At 39.0% G+C, this 17,043-nt stretch overlaps 1 protein-coding gene across 2 annotated transcripts in view; it reads right to left on the reverse strand.

Annotated features, from left to right (window-relative positions):
- MYPN (myopalladin) overlaps positions 1-17,043 on the reverse strand; it is a 102,665-nt gene that overhangs the window by 22,023 nt on the left and 63,599 nt on the right. For both annotated transcript variants that reach the window (XM_080823590.1, XM_080823589.1), the window contains exons 11-12: positions 9,521-10,111; positions 9,034-9,172 (exon numbers count right to left, since the gene is read on the reverse strand). In XM_080823590.1, coding sequence (XP_080679716.1) covers positions 9,034-9,172; positions 9,521-10,111 — 730 coding nt within the window. The remainder of the gene's footprint in view (positions 1-9,033; positions 9,173-9,520; positions 10,112-17,043) is intronic.

Here is a 17,043-nt window from a genome sequence, read left to right on the forward strand (position 1 = left end):
AGCCCAGAGTGAGGCCGGACACAGGGAGATGGGAGTGATTGACTGCTTTTCTCTGAGGGCGCACTGAGGCCCTGAGCTCTCAGCTCCTATGGGGCTAGAGATTGGGAGGCCACGATTTTCACTCTTGTCCTCCAAAGCTCTAGAGAAAGTGTTCAGGGAACAAAAGCTACCAAGAGCAAAACTGAGCAGATTACTTAGCCTGGCCCCTGGCAAGGGCAGTGCAATTCCACCTCAGGCAAAGACATTTGAGAATCACTGCAACAGACCCCTCCCCCAGAAGATCAGCAAGAACACCCAGCCAAGACCAAGTTCACTAATCAATGAGAATGCAGAACTCCAGAGCTAGGGGAATGCAACACATAGAATTCATGGCTCTTTTCTTATGATTCTTTAGTTTTTCAAAGTAAAATTTTTAAAATTTTATTTTTTTCTTATTCTATTTTCTTTTTAATTTTTTCTCTTTCCTATTTTACCCCTTTTAACTATCTTATCTTGTCAATACCTTTTTAAAAAATCTTTTAAAATTTTCATTGTTATAGTCATATTCCATCCCTTTATTGTATTTAACCTTATTTTTTGTATACATATAGGTTCTTCTTTCTTTAAAATTTTGGGATACACTTTCTTCTAACAGATCAAAATTTACCCTAAATCTAGCACATGGCTTTGTTCTAGTTTCCAGCCTGATCACATTCTTTCCTCTTTTTTTTTTTTAATTTTCAAACAACTTCTTATCTTATCAATTCCTTTTTTAGAATATTTTTTAATTTTCATTTTTACAGTCATATTCCATTCCTTCAACATGTTTACCCTTATTTTTGTATATATATATAAGTTTTTCTTTCTTTAAAATTTTGAAAGGCAGTTTCTTCTAACAGATCAAAAGACACCCAAAATCAAGTGTGTGGCTCTGTTCTAGTCACCAGTCTAATATATATATATATATATATATGTATATATATATATATATTTATATTTCTCCCCCTCTTTCTCCCCCCCCCCCCCAGTTTCAGGTCTCTTCCGATTTGGTTAGTATATATTTTTCTGGGGTTATTGCTACCCTTTTAGTATGTTGTTCTTTCATTCATCTATTCTTATCTGGATAAAGTGACAAGATGGAAAAACTCACCACAAAAAAAAAAAAAAAAAGAACAAGAGGCAGTACCAATGGCTAGGGACCTAATCAATATGGACATTAGTAAGATGTCAGAACTAGAGTTCAGAATGACAATTATCAAGGTGCTAGCTGGGCTTGAAAAAAGCATGGAAGATACAAGAGAATCCCTTTCTGGAGAAATAAAAGAACTAAAATCTAACCAAGTAGAAATAAAAAAATCTATTAATGAGATGCCATTAAAAAATGGAAGCTCTTACTGCCAGGATAAATGAGAAAGAAGAGAGAATTAGTTTTATAGAAGACCAAATGATGGAGAATAAAGAAGCTGAGAAAAAGAGAGATAAATAACTACTGGACCACGAAGGGAGAATTTGAGAGATAAGTGATACCATAAGATGAAACAATATTAGAATAATTGGAATCCCAGAAGAAAAAGAAAGAGAGAGGGGGGCAGAAGGTATATTGGAGTGACTTATAGCAGAGAATTTCCCTAACTTGGTGACAGGAATGCGCATCAAAATCCAGGAGACACAGAGAACCCCCCTCAAAACCAATAAAAATAGGTCTACACCCCGTCCTCTAAGAGTAAAACAGAAGTTTTAGTGACAAAGAGAAAATCCTGAAAACAGCTTGGGACAGGAGGTCTGTAACATAAAACGGTAGAAATATTGGATTGGCAGCAGACTTATCCACAGAGACCTGGCAGGCCAGAAAGAACTGGAGTGATATATTCAGAGACTAAATGAGGAAAATATGCAGCCAAGAATACTATATCCAGCTAGGCTATCACTGAAAATAGAAGGAGAGATAAAAAGCTTCAGGACAAACAAAAACTAAAAGAATTTGCGAACACCAAACCAGCCCTATGGGAAATATTGAAAGGGGTCCTCTAAGCAAAGAGAGAGTCTAAAAGTAACAGACCAGAAAGGAACAGAGATGATATACAGTAATAGTCACTTACAGGCAGTACAATGGCACTAAATTCCTATCTTTCAATAGTTACCCTGAATGTAAATGGGCTTAATGCCCCAACTAAAAGACACAGTGTATCAGAATGGATAAAAAAACAAGACCCAGTGATATGCTGTCTGCAAGAAACTCATTTTAGACCTAAAGACACCTCCAGATTTAAAGTCAGGGAGAGGAAAACCATTTACCATGCTAATGGACATCAAAAGAAAGCTGAGGTGGCAATCCTTATACCAGACAAATTAGATTTTAAGGCAAAGACTATAATAAGAAATGAGAGAGGACACTATATCATACTTAAAGGGTCGGTCCAACAAGAAGATCTAAGAATTTTAAATATCTATGCCTCTAACATGAGATCAGCCAATTATATAAACCAACTAATAACCAAATCAAAGAAACACATCAATAATAATACAATAATTGTAGGGGACTTTAACACCCCCCTCACTGAAATGGACAGATCATCTAAGCAAAAGATTAATAAGGAAATAAAGTCTTTAAATTACACACTGGACCAGTGACTGAATATATCACTCAGATATATTCAGGACATTCCATCCCAAAGTAACATTCCATCCCAAAGAACACATTCTTCTCTAGTGTACATGGAACATTCTCCAGAATAGACACATCCTGGGTCACAGATCAGGTGTCAACCAGTACCAAAAGATTGGGATCATTCCCCGCATATTTTCAGACCACAATGCTTTGAAACTAGAACTCAACCATAAGAGGAAAGTTGGAAAGAACTGAAATACAGGGAGGTTAAAGAACATCCTACTAAGGAATGAATGGGTCAACCAGGAAATTAAAGAAGAATTGAAAAAAATCATGGAAAGAAATGAAAATGAAAACACAACTTTTCAAAATCTTTGGGATGCAGCATAGGTGGCCCTGAGAGGAAAGGGGACCCTCCTACACTGTTGGCAGGAATGCAAGATGGTTCAGCCACTCTGGAAAACAGTATGGAGGTTCCTCAAAAAATTGAAAATAGAGTTACCCTAAGACCCAGCAATCACACTACTGGGTATTTACCCTAAAGATACAAATGTAGGGATCCAAAGGGCCATGTGCACCCGAATGTTTATAGCAGCATGTCCACAATAGCCAAACTATGGAAAGAACCTAGATGTCCATCAACAGACGAATGGATAAAGAAGATGTGAGATATATGTAAAATGGAATATTATGCAGCCTTCAAAAATGAAATCTTACCATTTGCAATGATGTGGATGGAACTAGAGACTATTATGCTGAGCTAAATAAGTCAATCAGAGAAAGACAATTATCATATGCTCTCTCTGATATGAGGGATTTGAGAGACAGGGTTGGGGGTTGTGGGGGGTAGGGAGGAAAACAATGACACAAGGTGGAATCAGGAGGGAGACCAACCATAAGAGATTCTTAATCTCCAGAAACAAACTGAGGGTTACTGGGGGGTGGCAGGAGAGGGATAGGGTGGCTGGGTTATGGATATTGGGGAAAGTATGTTCTATGGTGAATGCTGTGAATTGTGTAAGACTGATGATTCACCTGTACCCCTGAAGCAAATAATACATTATATGTTAATAAAATAAAAATAAAAATAAAAAAATAAATGGACTCAATAGGAGAGTTTGTTTCATTTTCTACAGTGGGTTAGGTTCTGACTCCTGCCTAAAAAAGCTAGAGTGAGGAGTGAGGCATCTTCTTGTCAGTGGGAAAGCTAAAGACTATTTTGACTAGCATTCACTCCTACATTGTGTCAGGGCAGAGGACCTGTGATGGGTCCCGTCATGCACACTTAGGCCCCATACAAGACAAAGCCACTGTGGCGTCAGCTTTCATCTCTCCATGGCTGGGAAAGGGAGTGAGAAACAGCAGTTAGTAAAGTGGGGGAAGAGGGAGAAAAAAGAGAGCAGCTGGCCACACCTCCCTCCCTGGCTTTGGGTTCACCACTTATAACAGTCCCTGCGGTGTAGGGTATGGATAGGGATGTTTGTGTGGGGGATCTTTTTTTTTTTTAAAGATTTTATTTATTTATTTGACAGAGTGAGAGAGATCACAAGCAGGCAGAGGAGCAGGCAGAGAGAGAGGGGGAAGCAGGCTCCCCGCCCAGCAGAGAGCCCGATGCGGGGCCCGATCCCAGGACCCTGAGATCATGACCTGAGCCGAAGGCAGAGGCTTTAACCCACTGAGCCACCCAGGCACCCCTGGGATCTTATTTTTGAATAAGGATTGGAGTGTTGGTTACTACAAGAACTGGAAATTTTGTACTACTGGATCAAAACTGTATTTTGCAACAAAGTTACCATAAAACCTTAAATGAACTAAATGTGACCAAAACTATTTTGAGATTGCCTTACATTTGAGATTGCCAGGAGCAGGAAAAGAAACAGTCCCATGGAATAAATTCAAAGAGATATTGGGAGAAAAAATTTTCTTTTTAGACATATTTGTTTAAGGTACTAGGTATACAATATATAAACTGCAAATAAGCAACACAATAAGAATGCTGTAGATCAAGGAATTTCCATGAAAGATTTCATAAAATATCTGGGAAATTGGAAACAGGAATGAGGAAACCATGAAGTTGTGAGCCAGGGGTATGTGGCTTGTTGCTAAAGCACTGAATCTTTACTTCAGAGCTGTTATCAAAGATGTATACCATCCCCAAAGCAGGAATTGATGTCGTTGCAACTAAGAGTTGGTTATCCCATGGATAACTACCCCAGTTACACATAAATCAAGATTGTCATTCCAAGTTATGACTGATGGGACTCAGATTTTGTAAAGAAAATTGCAAAAAAAGCAGTATGTTTAAGTTAAATTTAGATGCTTTCTGTACTGTTCTGCACAAAGTTTGAGCTACTGATCCACTGTTGGTAGACATAGGCTTTGAATTTCCAGGACTGGATTTATGTTGCATTCTCCATTTCCCCTTGCCTTAACCTGTTGTGAGTAAAAGCAGCAGTTTCTGCATTAGCTGCTTATAAGTAATGTTTGTGCTCAAAGGAGAGAATGTTTTTCTGTGTGAAGCTGACATTCAGTAGGCACCAGAGTCTTGCTTAATTTCAGTGTTTTCATCTTTTAAATCTATTGATTGAAGTGGATTATTGTCATATGGTAGTATCCACAATTAGGCATAATCAGAATCTACATAGTCAAGTGAGGTATTTTCCATAGATAGGTCACAAATCCAAAATTTTCTATTCAGTCAAAAGTTTCACTATCTTATCTGAAACTAATATAAATCCCATAGCCATGTGCTAATTCAGCAAATATTTACTGAGTACCTATGCTGTGCCAGACACAACAGGGGTGCAGCAATGATTAAGACATCTACCAATCTGAGGACCCAGGGAGATTGTGATTGGTGCATCCTGGTTGGGTCCACAGCAGATGACAAAGGGACACTTCACCATCCCAAGGTTCTACTGTGCTCAGGGTAAGCAAAACAAGGTCATTGGCTGTGTGGAGTTCTTATTAGAAAAGGAATGGATGACAAGACTCACAAAATAGGATTTTCATAAAAGTCCATAGTAAGAGATGAAAGAGGTATGCTTTAGGTAGAAGAAAAAAACTGAACAGCTTAGAGAAGATTAGAGGAACAAAAAGCGTAGCAATAATTAGGTGAATATTTTTTTTTCTTTTGTCATGCATGACAGTATCTGGGAACCACAGACAGTTTTAAAGAAGAATTAATTTTAAAAAGTATGTTGGGGAAAGGAGCAGGAATAAAGAGATGGGAAGGTTTCCAGAGAAATGAGGTCAAGGAGGAAAGCTGAAATAAGACAGTGTGTGTGTGTGTGTGTGTGTGTGTGTGTGTGTGTGTAGAAATTAACAGTACCAAATATTTACTGGATGCAGACAATCATGTTAAGTCATGTGTGAATTAAAAACATTGGTCATGCAACTATCATATGCTCTCCCTGATATGAGGAAGTGGAGATGCAACGTGGGGGGTTTGGGAGGTAGGAAAAGAATAAATGAAACAAGATGGGATCGGGAGGGAGACAAAACATAAGAGACTCAATCTCACAAAACAAACTGAGGGTGGTAGGGGCAGGAGGGGTGTTGGGAGAGGGGGGTGGGGTTATGGACATTGGGGAGGGTATGTGCTATGGTGAGTGCTGTGGAGTGTGTAAACCTGGCGATTCACAAACTTGTACTCCTGGGGCTAATAATACATTATATGTTAATAAAAAAATTACTTAAAAAAATCATTCATCATGAAAACTTCACTATTACATTTTGTGATCCTGGATTCCTTTGACCTTTCAGATTCACATTACTATCCTTAAACATTTATGTTTTTTGATCCACTGAAATTCCACTGGTGGTGATTGATACCCTTCAAAATAAGAAATGATACAGCCTAAAATCTAGAGGCCGAGCACCTCCCTTAGCTTGTCCCTAACTCAAAGAAACTTCACTGTCAGTTTAGAAAGCTAACCATTTTAATATATATGAACATCTGAAAAGATGATACCTTTGTGTCACACAATGTTCTAAGAATCAATAAGCAAATGTTAATTGCTACTTAGAAATGTTTTATAAAATGAGTTAGAAGGTAAATGCTGAAATACTACAATAGGGAAATGCAAAGTGGTAGATATGTCAAAGAAAACCCATTTTCTAAAACATTAATTTAGGAGTTTGCGTTCTGGGGAGGAAACTATCTATAGTCAATATTCATTGTTCAAGGACCTCTGATTTATTTTCATGCTCAGCATAATGGGATAAGGCTAGACCACACACATGTTCTAAGAGGTTGCTCTTCTTCATTGGCTGGGAATAAAATAGGGCCAGAGAGTCCAGCTTTTGGACTTAGAAGTTTTCAAAACAAAATAAAACAAAAACAAATGCATACTCATCAGAAGAAATCATTTGCTTCCCCTTCATATGGGCAGCCTAATATAGGAATAAGAAAACTGATCATTTTGATTCCTGTGTCCCCAGTCTGCAGATATAGATGACTATCAACAGGCAGGTGTTTCTTTATGATTACTTTTCCACTTTCCCAAGCAAATTTTCTTCTTTAGGCCACAATACACTTTAGACAGTTCTTCACATCTTCACTATCGTCTCCCAAGGCAACAATGATGAGGCAGTATTATAATGTGGTCATCATTTTATTCCTTAAAACTTAATCAGTATCAGCATCTACCAACCTAATGCAAACTTTCCATCTTAGATCCTTAGTTTCCTGAATTGCATTTACGCAATTTATTTATGCAGCTTGGTTTTCTTACCCATGGCATAGAACTTACTCTAGAATCAATTCTGTAAGTAAACCACCATAGCGATTCCCAGAATAATGATTCTCAGGGGAACACTGATGCATGTCACAGATATTCAACTGGAGAGGATTGGATGATTTTTGAAACAGCTCCTAGTCCCCGCTATTGGCCCTGGAGTTAATAATGAGCTCTATCAGGTTTAGGACACTCAATTCATAGAAGTTCATGTTCACATATACTCACATTTCAGTATTTCAGGAGATAAACCCTACTTTGCCATGAACTGGGCAGGGAATTAGCATGGATCTACCTACAGAGTAACTATGAAAGTAACATCACACGGCTTGTGTGCTAACCTGGTATTATTTTTACAGGGTTCCCAATTGCTGAGTTGCAAAAGACATCCATTGATCACAGCTCTGATTTCAGTGATACTTAGAAGGATTAACAACCACAAATGTGATGACAATATTATAGGAAAGCAAATCTGCATCAGACAGAGCAACATTTATGGCAGCTTAAAGGTAATTCTCATAAAACTGAAAAAGGCTGCACCGCTTTAGGGAACATGTGAAGTGTCTTGGGGACTAGGGCTCTAGTTCTAGTTCTACCACTGACAGTTTGACAACTGTGCCCCCTGTTTCTCGATCTAGAAGAAGGAAGGGAGAAAAATAGTTGCCTTGGCATTTATCTCCCAGAAACATACCTAATTTGGTGAAATAATACATGAAAAGTGTACTCAATTATAACAAGTTTAAGTGTTCTTCTTCAGTTCAAGCAGCACATTTTCAAAAGAACCTACTTAGTAAAAATTGCCCAACATATCGCACAATTGTAAAATACTGTATATCCATAGCTCCACTGGAGGTAAAATATAGAAACAAAGGAAAACAGCATATGGTCGGGGAAATTTGGAGCCTTGTTTCCAGGGATCACTTATGCCACAAATTCCACAATATTTGGCATATAGTTTTGCCTGAAATCTTATGTTATGTTTCAAAATAGATTTTTATCAGTTCCCACCTTGGGAAATTAACCAATAGTTAGGTTATCAAAATGTAAACCTACATTTAAAAATTAACCACATTATGAAATGCAAAAATAAATGGCCCAAAGAACAAAATACTCAGTCTATTTTTCTTTTATTTGATGCTCACCTATGGCTTTCCTTTTTCTCCTTCAGTGTGAGCACTTACTAGAAAGCAAGGAGTTGTATGGGTTGAACCACAGGATATTGCCTATTGATGCCTATTTCACATGATTCAAGCTAACGTAAAGAGTGAGAGGAACTGGTGAACAGACCTCTGGCACATTAGATTGTAGGAGACAGATAAAGGACAACGTGGCATCCCAGCGTTCCTTAAAGTCTTGATCTTCTCATATATGGCAATATTTCAAAGATGTGATAGTATTTGCCTATACTGAGTTGAGTATTGCTGGAATGGCCAGCAAACTAGCTAGTCCTTCTCTTTCTTTAACATATTCTATTCTGTGTAAACACATATAAATAGTTAAACTGATTAACTACCAAGGTAATCAAGAACTGTAGAACCATGTGGATGAGTTTCCCATATGACCCTCGGTTAATCTATGTTCTAACTTCTACGAGTGCAGGGTCAGGCTCACTGAGGTCTGGTGACCTGACCATCCAAGGACTAAGTTAAGTGAAATGATATTTCTTATCATGAAATTCCAATAAACCATTGTGTGCAACAATCTTACCTGCTGGTTTGATCTGGCATCACTGAAATTCATTTTTTTTCCCAAGTCTTGAATGACCGCATTCTTAGTTTCACGAATGTGATCATCATTCACTGGTTGGGGAGACTTTGTGTTTTTCTTCATTAGTCCCTGGGATGGCCTGTAAAATAAATTCACACCTGACACACCCATGAGAAACCCTTGCCAGTGTCTGAAAGCCTGGAAATCGGAGTGGCTGAAATGGCGGTCAGATAGTAGGAGTCATCAGGCACTTAGGGAGGTCAGCTCGGGTACCAAAGTTGAGAACTGCACAGAGACTGTGTGTCTGTAGAGGTGTTTTCAATATTTAAATTATTAAATCTGTAAGGTGTTCAATATCCATTTAGTGCCTCAGAGATAGGATTATCTAGGAACCCACTAAATGAGAGTCCCGTCCCAGACCAAGCTATTCCACGTACGTCCTTTCTTAAGTGACATCTTTTACTCAAGAAATCTAAATGACACTTACACAGATGGTGCACTTCTGGGCAGCCCCATGGCATTGGTGGGAGGGATGGCAGGGAGAGAAGGCAGAACAGAGCTGAGGAAAGCCACTGGGTTCTGAATCCGGCTGGTGGGAGAGACAGGAGCTGGGGAAACACAGCGGGGCTGAAACTGGTTTCCACTGGAGATGGCAAACGTGAGTGGCGCTGGTGCTGGCTCTACTGGAGCTAGAGGGGGTGGCTCATTTGGGACCGAAACTCCTCCTAGAGATTTGTTTGGCACGGAGGGCTGAGAAACCAAGAGGCTCTCTTTGCTCACTGTCCTCTGAATGGTTTGAGGAGCGCTGCTCAGGGTGAACACTGGCGAGCTGGAAGGGGACACAGTTGCTGCGGTGGTGTTTGGAGAGGGGAAGAAATGCTTTGGCCGGGCCAAGCTGAATGTCTGTGATGAAGGAGCCTTCACCTGCTTGCTGGGCATCGTCACCGCCTGGGAAGCAGTGGAGTTCAGAACACTCATGTTGAAAGGAAACTCCTTAGGAGAGGAAGGAGATGGGTTTTGCAGCTGCTGTTGTTCCAGTAGGACTTGGTTGTGAAGCTGTTGTAGCTGACTGGAATCACTGCACAAAAGACGGGGAGAGAGAAGGGAAATCTGTCATTATCAGCCTCACCCATCAGAAAACGTCAAGACAGTCTATTTACAGTTCTATGCTGATTCAGAACACACAACCAGAGTTGTCAGAAATGAGCTAATCAATTCCTCGTGAGTTGTTTCTCTTTCCTAAATCTGTTTTATTGTCGGCAAGAAGGGGAAAAGCCACCACAACGCACAACTCCAAAAGGCATCGCTCACATTGTATTCTTTGTGCGGTGACCTTGAAACACGGCAGCACAATTTTAGAATGTTTATAAATTAGAAAGAAGAAATAGAAACAACAGTCCTCTGTTGGGAATGCCCAAAGTTCTAACCAGAGCAGACTGTATCTCAGCTTTGGGACAGAAAGTGGTGAGCTATGTATTGCTGTAAGGAACTGAATGTGTTGTATGCTTCATTTTGCCTCAGTTTAAAACCTTAAGAAAGCCACTGGGTGTGTCTTGGTGTTTCTCATCCCCTCTTGACAACAAACGTTATAGATAAGGTGACCACATGTCTCAATACATTCTGGGCAGTCTTGGTTTATGACTGTTTTCCTGGTGCTTTTTTTACTCTCAAAAATGTCATGATTTGAATGGTAGACTATATGGCCATCCTAATTAGAAACATTGCCTTAGACTTTTCTTGTTCCTAAGAGGAGAAAGAAGATCAAACGGAGAATACTTTCTTCTTTTGTAGGAAACTGAGTCACAGAAGCATTATATAATTTGCCCACGGTCTATTTATCTTAACAAAATGGTTAGTTATTATTATTTTTAAAGATTTATTTATTTGAGAGAGAGAGAGAGAGCAAGTGAGCATGGGGGGAGGGGCAGAGGGAGAAGGTAAGAGGGAGAGAAACAGATTCTACTAAGCGCAGAGCAAGCCCAATGAGGGGGTCAATCCTGTGACCCCAAGATCTCAACCTCAGCCAAAATCATGAGTCGGATGCTCAACGGACTGAGCCACCCAGGTGCCCCCAGTTACTTTTTTTTTTTTTTAAGGTTTTATTTATTTATTTGACACAGAGAGAGAGAGAAAGAGATAGCAAGAGAGGGAACACAAGCTGGGGGAGTGGCACATGGAGAAGCAGGCTTTCTGTTGAGCAGGGAGCCTGAGGTGGGGCCTGATCCCAGGACCGTGGGATCATGACCTGAGCTGAAGGCAGATGCTTAACGACTGAGTCACCCAGGTGCCCCTATTTTTAAAGAAAGAAAATGGAAAATGAAAATCTGTAAAAATCTTATGTGAATAAAGTTGTCAGGGCTGCTAAACGTTGCTATTTAGAATTTACTCTCAAATGAGTAACTACAGGAAGATCCACAGGGAAGAATGTGGTGTTTCAAATCTGCCACAGTTTTATGTTCTTTGGAAACATAGGTTGCTTCTGGAACATAGAAGATGATCTGCTGAACATGAGATCTATTAAAAATGAAATGTTCGGTATTTTCATAGCATTAGGAAAGTCAACACCAACGGTAATAAAGTTGAACAAGGAGGTTCTCCAAACCTTGATTTTTCTTAATTCTGGGAGTTTAAGACCTTTCTCCTTCCTTTCATTTACATTTCTTTTTTTTTTTTAAGACTTTTTTTTTTTTTAAATTTATTCATTTGACAGACAGAGATCACAAGTAGGCAGAGAGGCACTCAGAGAGAGAGAGGAAAGCAGGCTCCCCGCTGAGCAGAGAGCCTGATGCGGGGCTCGATCCCAGGACCCTGGGATCATGACCTGAGCCAAAGGCAGAGGCTTAACCCACTGAGCCACCCAGGTGCCCCTCATTAACATTTCTGATTACAATATATGGAAAAGTTACTTCACAAAATAGAGCCCCATATGTTGTCATATAGCTATATAATATGCAATCCTTCCTTGTTTGTTGATAAAAATTCTTGTTTTGACTTTAAGAATTCAGAAGCATTAACCACTTGGTACAGTAACTTTCTTCTCTCTCTACTTTTTAGAAGTATTTAAGCTTAGAGAATAAAGTAATATAGTTACAGATTAATAAAACCTTTCAAAAATAAATCTTTTCATCATGGATGAAAGTTTCAGCAACCAAGAGAAGCAGAAATATCTTTCTTAGGTTATCCTTAGAAAAATATAAAATATATACAATTAATATTGTTTCTGTTAGTGTTAACTTTTCCAACAGTATAAAAATACAAAAATCTTTAGATTTTTAATGGATTTCGTATTTGTCAGGTCACATTCTGTGGTTGCCGTAGCCTGAAGACAATGCTGTATGGTTTTCAGGACATCTCTGTACAGAGTAGTCTACACAAATTTTAGTCTTACGATTTTCCAGAATCCTTTTCTCATGGCTATAGAAATAGAAAAAGTAGTATATGACAAGTAAGTAAGCTCAGAAAGATAAGGATGATCGAAAGGGGCAGGAAGTCATTGGTACTGATTGAGTCTTATTTTCCTTTAGTTCCCATTGAATAAAAGCTAAGAACTATCTTTTTATTTTAAGTAAGATTTCCAACGGCATGTTAGCCCTTATCATTTAATGCAGTATATCAGATTAGAGAGGGTCACAAACCTTAAACATAATGATATGTGAGATAGAGTGTCAAATTGTTTTGCTTATCTAAGATTCTGGAAGAATTCATTTGAGAATAATGTCTCTTTTTGTTTGAACAAGATTGTTTTTTGTTTGTTTGTTTGTTTCTAATTTCATTAGTCTTGTTTCACAAGGGATTTAAAACAGCAGTTTGGATTCGCTTATTCATTATATCAGTTGTCAATGCCACTATTTGACAAACTTTTATTAAATTTTCTGTGTTAACTTTGCTAGGCACTATAGGAGAGATATACATGTCTGAGATAGCACAAGCTATTCAGGGCTCAAAAATCTTACTATACATACATAAACATAAATAACCACTGGTTATTTAAGAGAACACGTGGAACTTACTTGCTGCTTTAATAATGAAGGTACAAAGAACAATGAAAGAATAAAGGAAGGGAAAGTTAATTACAAAGGCATTCTAGTTCTAAAATCCCTAGTAACATCTCTAATACAAAGTAACAGCCCATCATAAATTGCTACAAGCTCAGCTGCTCTTTTCTTGTTGCCAGGAGGATTTCTGAAATCAGGTCTGTATCCAAGCTTTCTTTTATCAGCTTTCAAGCTGACGTCAAGCTTTCTTTTACCCAGGCAGATTTATCAGCTCTCTTGAGTTACCTGAAGATATCTTCTCCTTTGCCACAACACATAATTTAAGCATGATGCTCAAGAATATGATTTCTGCAGACAGACAGACTTAGGTCCTAATCCTGGCTCTGTCACTCATTCGTTGTCTGTGTGGCTTTGGGGTAGTTTCTAGACTTTTTCTGACCCCGATAGCCTCATAAATAAAATAGGAATAAGTACACTCTCAACATTGTTGTGAAAATTGATCAAATCACCGAAAACATATAAGTACTCCATAAATGGTGGCTTTTTTATTTTTTAGTTTGTGAACCACAAATGTCAATTTCAAGATCTATAATAATGAAAACTGAGAGTTTCAGAATAATAAAGATGCTTCTTTTTGTTTGTGGGGAACAAAGGAATCTCTTAGGGATTTTAGATGAAAAGGCTCAGTGACAAAAACAACAAAACAAACTTGAGATAGTGTATCAATTCCTTTTGAAAGCTGTTTTGGCAACGCAAATTTTGGGCAGTGTGTGCTGGAGCCAGTTCTCGATTGCTCTGGAGAGCAGACTGTGCACATCTCATCCCAATTCCCAGTTCAATGACCTTTCTTTAGTAGCTTGAAATAGAACACGGTGGGAGAAAATTGGCAAATGCTACAAATCAGGGCTCCCCTGTCTTTATCTGTTTTTAAAACATCTGCTAGCACATCACTGGTTAGAATAACAAATTCTGAGTAAATATGTCTCTGCAATTGGCTTCTAGCTCTGGTTTTAGCAGTGGCTACCATGCTGGCTACACATTAGAATCACTCACAGAGCATAAAAGACAGACAAACCTCAATGATTTAGGCACCATTGCCCAGAGAGTCCAGCAGCCCGGGAAAAGATCCAGGCCTAGTTATTATTATCTTTTTAAAAGTAGGTCAGTGGTTCTTAAACTTTAGTGAGCCTCAGAAGCCTCTGGAGGGCTTATTGAAACCCAGATTTTGCCCTCCCCACCCCCTCCCCCCAGCTTCTGATTCAAGTCTGGAGTGGGACCTGAGAATCTGCATTTTCTATCAAGCTCCCAGGGGATGCCAGCACCATGAATAGCAAGCCTCAAGGTGGCTTTTGCACGCCCTTGGGACTGAGAACCACTGCTCTAAAGAAACACTTGTCCCCCAAACCTAGGCTTTCCCAGTACATGCCGATTTTTGTCTGACATTTTCCTCACTTTAAATGTTAATTATTGTGTTCCCCTGGGTGTGGAGGGGTGTGTGTATGAGGTGGGGTAGAATGATAAATGGTGGTAACCCTAACTTTCCAACTTTAGGCCAGTAGTTTCCAAACTGGCTGAATATTAAAATATCTGTGGAAGGATTCCGATTCAGTTGGGAAAGAAGGCATAAATATTTTTTTAAAGCTCTACTTTTCAGTAGAGAGTGTAGCCAGATGAAGAATCGAAATTGAAAATCTCAAAGTCTGAATTATCCAGGCTTTGATGATACAATGTTTAAAAATGACAGTTTTTTTTTCTGTTGCAGCTTTAAGATCTATAAGAATTATGTCTATTTTCCATGTGAGTGGCAAGCTGAGGGAATAAGCAAAAATTTGTGCCCTCAAGAAGATTATTCAGAGAGTTAACATATTGTAATATAAAACCTAGAACTTTAAAAACAATGAGGTCAAAACCAGTAAGAAAAGGCTGTTAGACATATGGGTTCACAAAGAACTGCTGTTTGTGTTGTGTGTGTGTGCATGTGCACATGTACATATATGTTCATCCCTCTACAATACAACCTATAGACACGATTAAAAGAAAACTTAAGGAAGGCAAAAAAGATTAAAGAATTATATAACACTGAGGACTGGATTTGTAGAGCGTGTCACTGCATAGTTTAAAAACAAAAATTATATTCATTGGAAGTCTGATATGGTGGATACTGCTGGCTGATTGCTTACTTCTTCCCTTTGTAAAAGAACTTGATTTTATTCATGGAGGCAACCTGTACAGCCAAAGACTACACTTCCTAGTCTCCTTTGCAGCTACTATACCGTGTGACTAAGTTCTGGCTGATGAGATACAAACACAAGATTTTTGGGTAAGACCCAAGAAGGCTCCTTAGAAGGAGTCTGACAGGTCTTCCATCCATTTGCCCATCCAGCAGCTTGAAATCAGACATGATGACTAGACCACCATCAGCCATCCCGGACCAAGATGGGAACTGGAGAGGAAGCCAGTGCTGCAGGTGGCAGAGTGGAAAGACAAGAGGCTGGGTTGTCAATGACTGTGGAGCCACTCTAATGGCCCCAGACTGCCCACTAATTCCTTTATTTAAGAGGAAAAACCCTCATGTATTTAACTCACCATTTGTTTGGGTTTTCTTCTACACAAAGCCAAACTGAATCCTAACTGATGTACCTAATCATCCTGAACAGTCCCTGGGTAAGAGGAGGCTCTGTAAAGAAGGCAGTTCCCAAGGAAATTGTTTTGGATTACCTGTTCCCAAAACTCCCTTTTCTGTGAAATCCCCCTACCCCCCACCTCACCGTCCTTCATAGTTCTGATTTGATCCATTTGACTCTTCTTTCCTCCAAACATAAATCCTCTGCACCTGACCAGCTGGTATTTGGAATTGAGCTGCTATGAATGATTTAATTAGCAGTGGAACTTGACACAAATTGTAGAATGGGACATGCCATGATGGGCCAGGTGTGAGGTGATGAGTCTTCAAAGAGGGAAGAGTGGAAAGGATATGCAAAGAAGAAACAAGGAGGTGCTCCAGACAGAGAGTGAGTGGGGTACAGAGGCTTGGGGGTATCTTTCTCCAGGCAGGACCTGGCTGCCTTCAGGTTCCCATTCCTGTGTATTTCCCTACAGTAACCACTTTTTTACTTTAGTGGATTCCTATTTCCTGTGACCAGCAGAACTTTCAGGGGACAGAGACATTTTTGGATGTGGTTTTCCAAGAGGCATGCTTCATAACATTTAATTTTATGCCCAGGATTTTGCCTGATGAGACAAATATATATATATATATATATATATATATATATATATATATAGAGAGAGAGAGAGAGAGAGAGAGAGAGAGAAATATAAAACTAAATGACCTGAGGATTGCTGGGGGGGGGGTGGAAGGGTAGGGATAGGGTGGTCAGGTTATGGATATTGGGGAGGGTATGGGCTATGGTAAGTGCTGTGAAATGTATAAGACTGATGATTCACAGACCTGTACCCCTGGGGCTAATAATCCATTATATGTTAATAAAATAATTTAAAAAAAAACTAAATGACATCCCCTGCTTCCATTGAACATCTTGTGTTCTGCACTGAGAAAAGCATGATGGGATCACTGTTACTATAGATTGTAATTTTGACCTTTAAATGTTTAAGTAATTATAAATATAATTTTTGTAACTTTGATCCAACAGAACACAGTAGTAGTAGTTTCATGTTCTGTGTTTGCTTTATTATAGATGAACTTTAAACATTGCAACGTGGCTCCGATGGAGACTCCCTAAGGGGTTAGGGTGACATCACATCAGGCTCCAAGGTGAGTCTGAAAATTATGACTCCTCATTATTTCATCCCCATTATATTATACGAAACCTACTGTGGTTATTATAGCATATCTAGCCACAGCAAAGAACGGTGAAAAAAATACTAGATATCTTTCCCATAATGACTACAAGAACTTTAGCTGAAACAGAAATGGGAAACATAAGGATGAAATTATAGATTATAAGGATTACTAGATTCAAGAAAGGGCTCTATAAGAAGAGTGCAGAAGGGG

This window comes from Martes martes (genome assembly GCF_963455335.1).
Source record: "Martes martes genome assembly, chromosome: 14".
NCBI lineage: Eukaryota > Metazoa > Chordata > Mammalia > Carnivora > Mustelidae > Martes > Martes martes.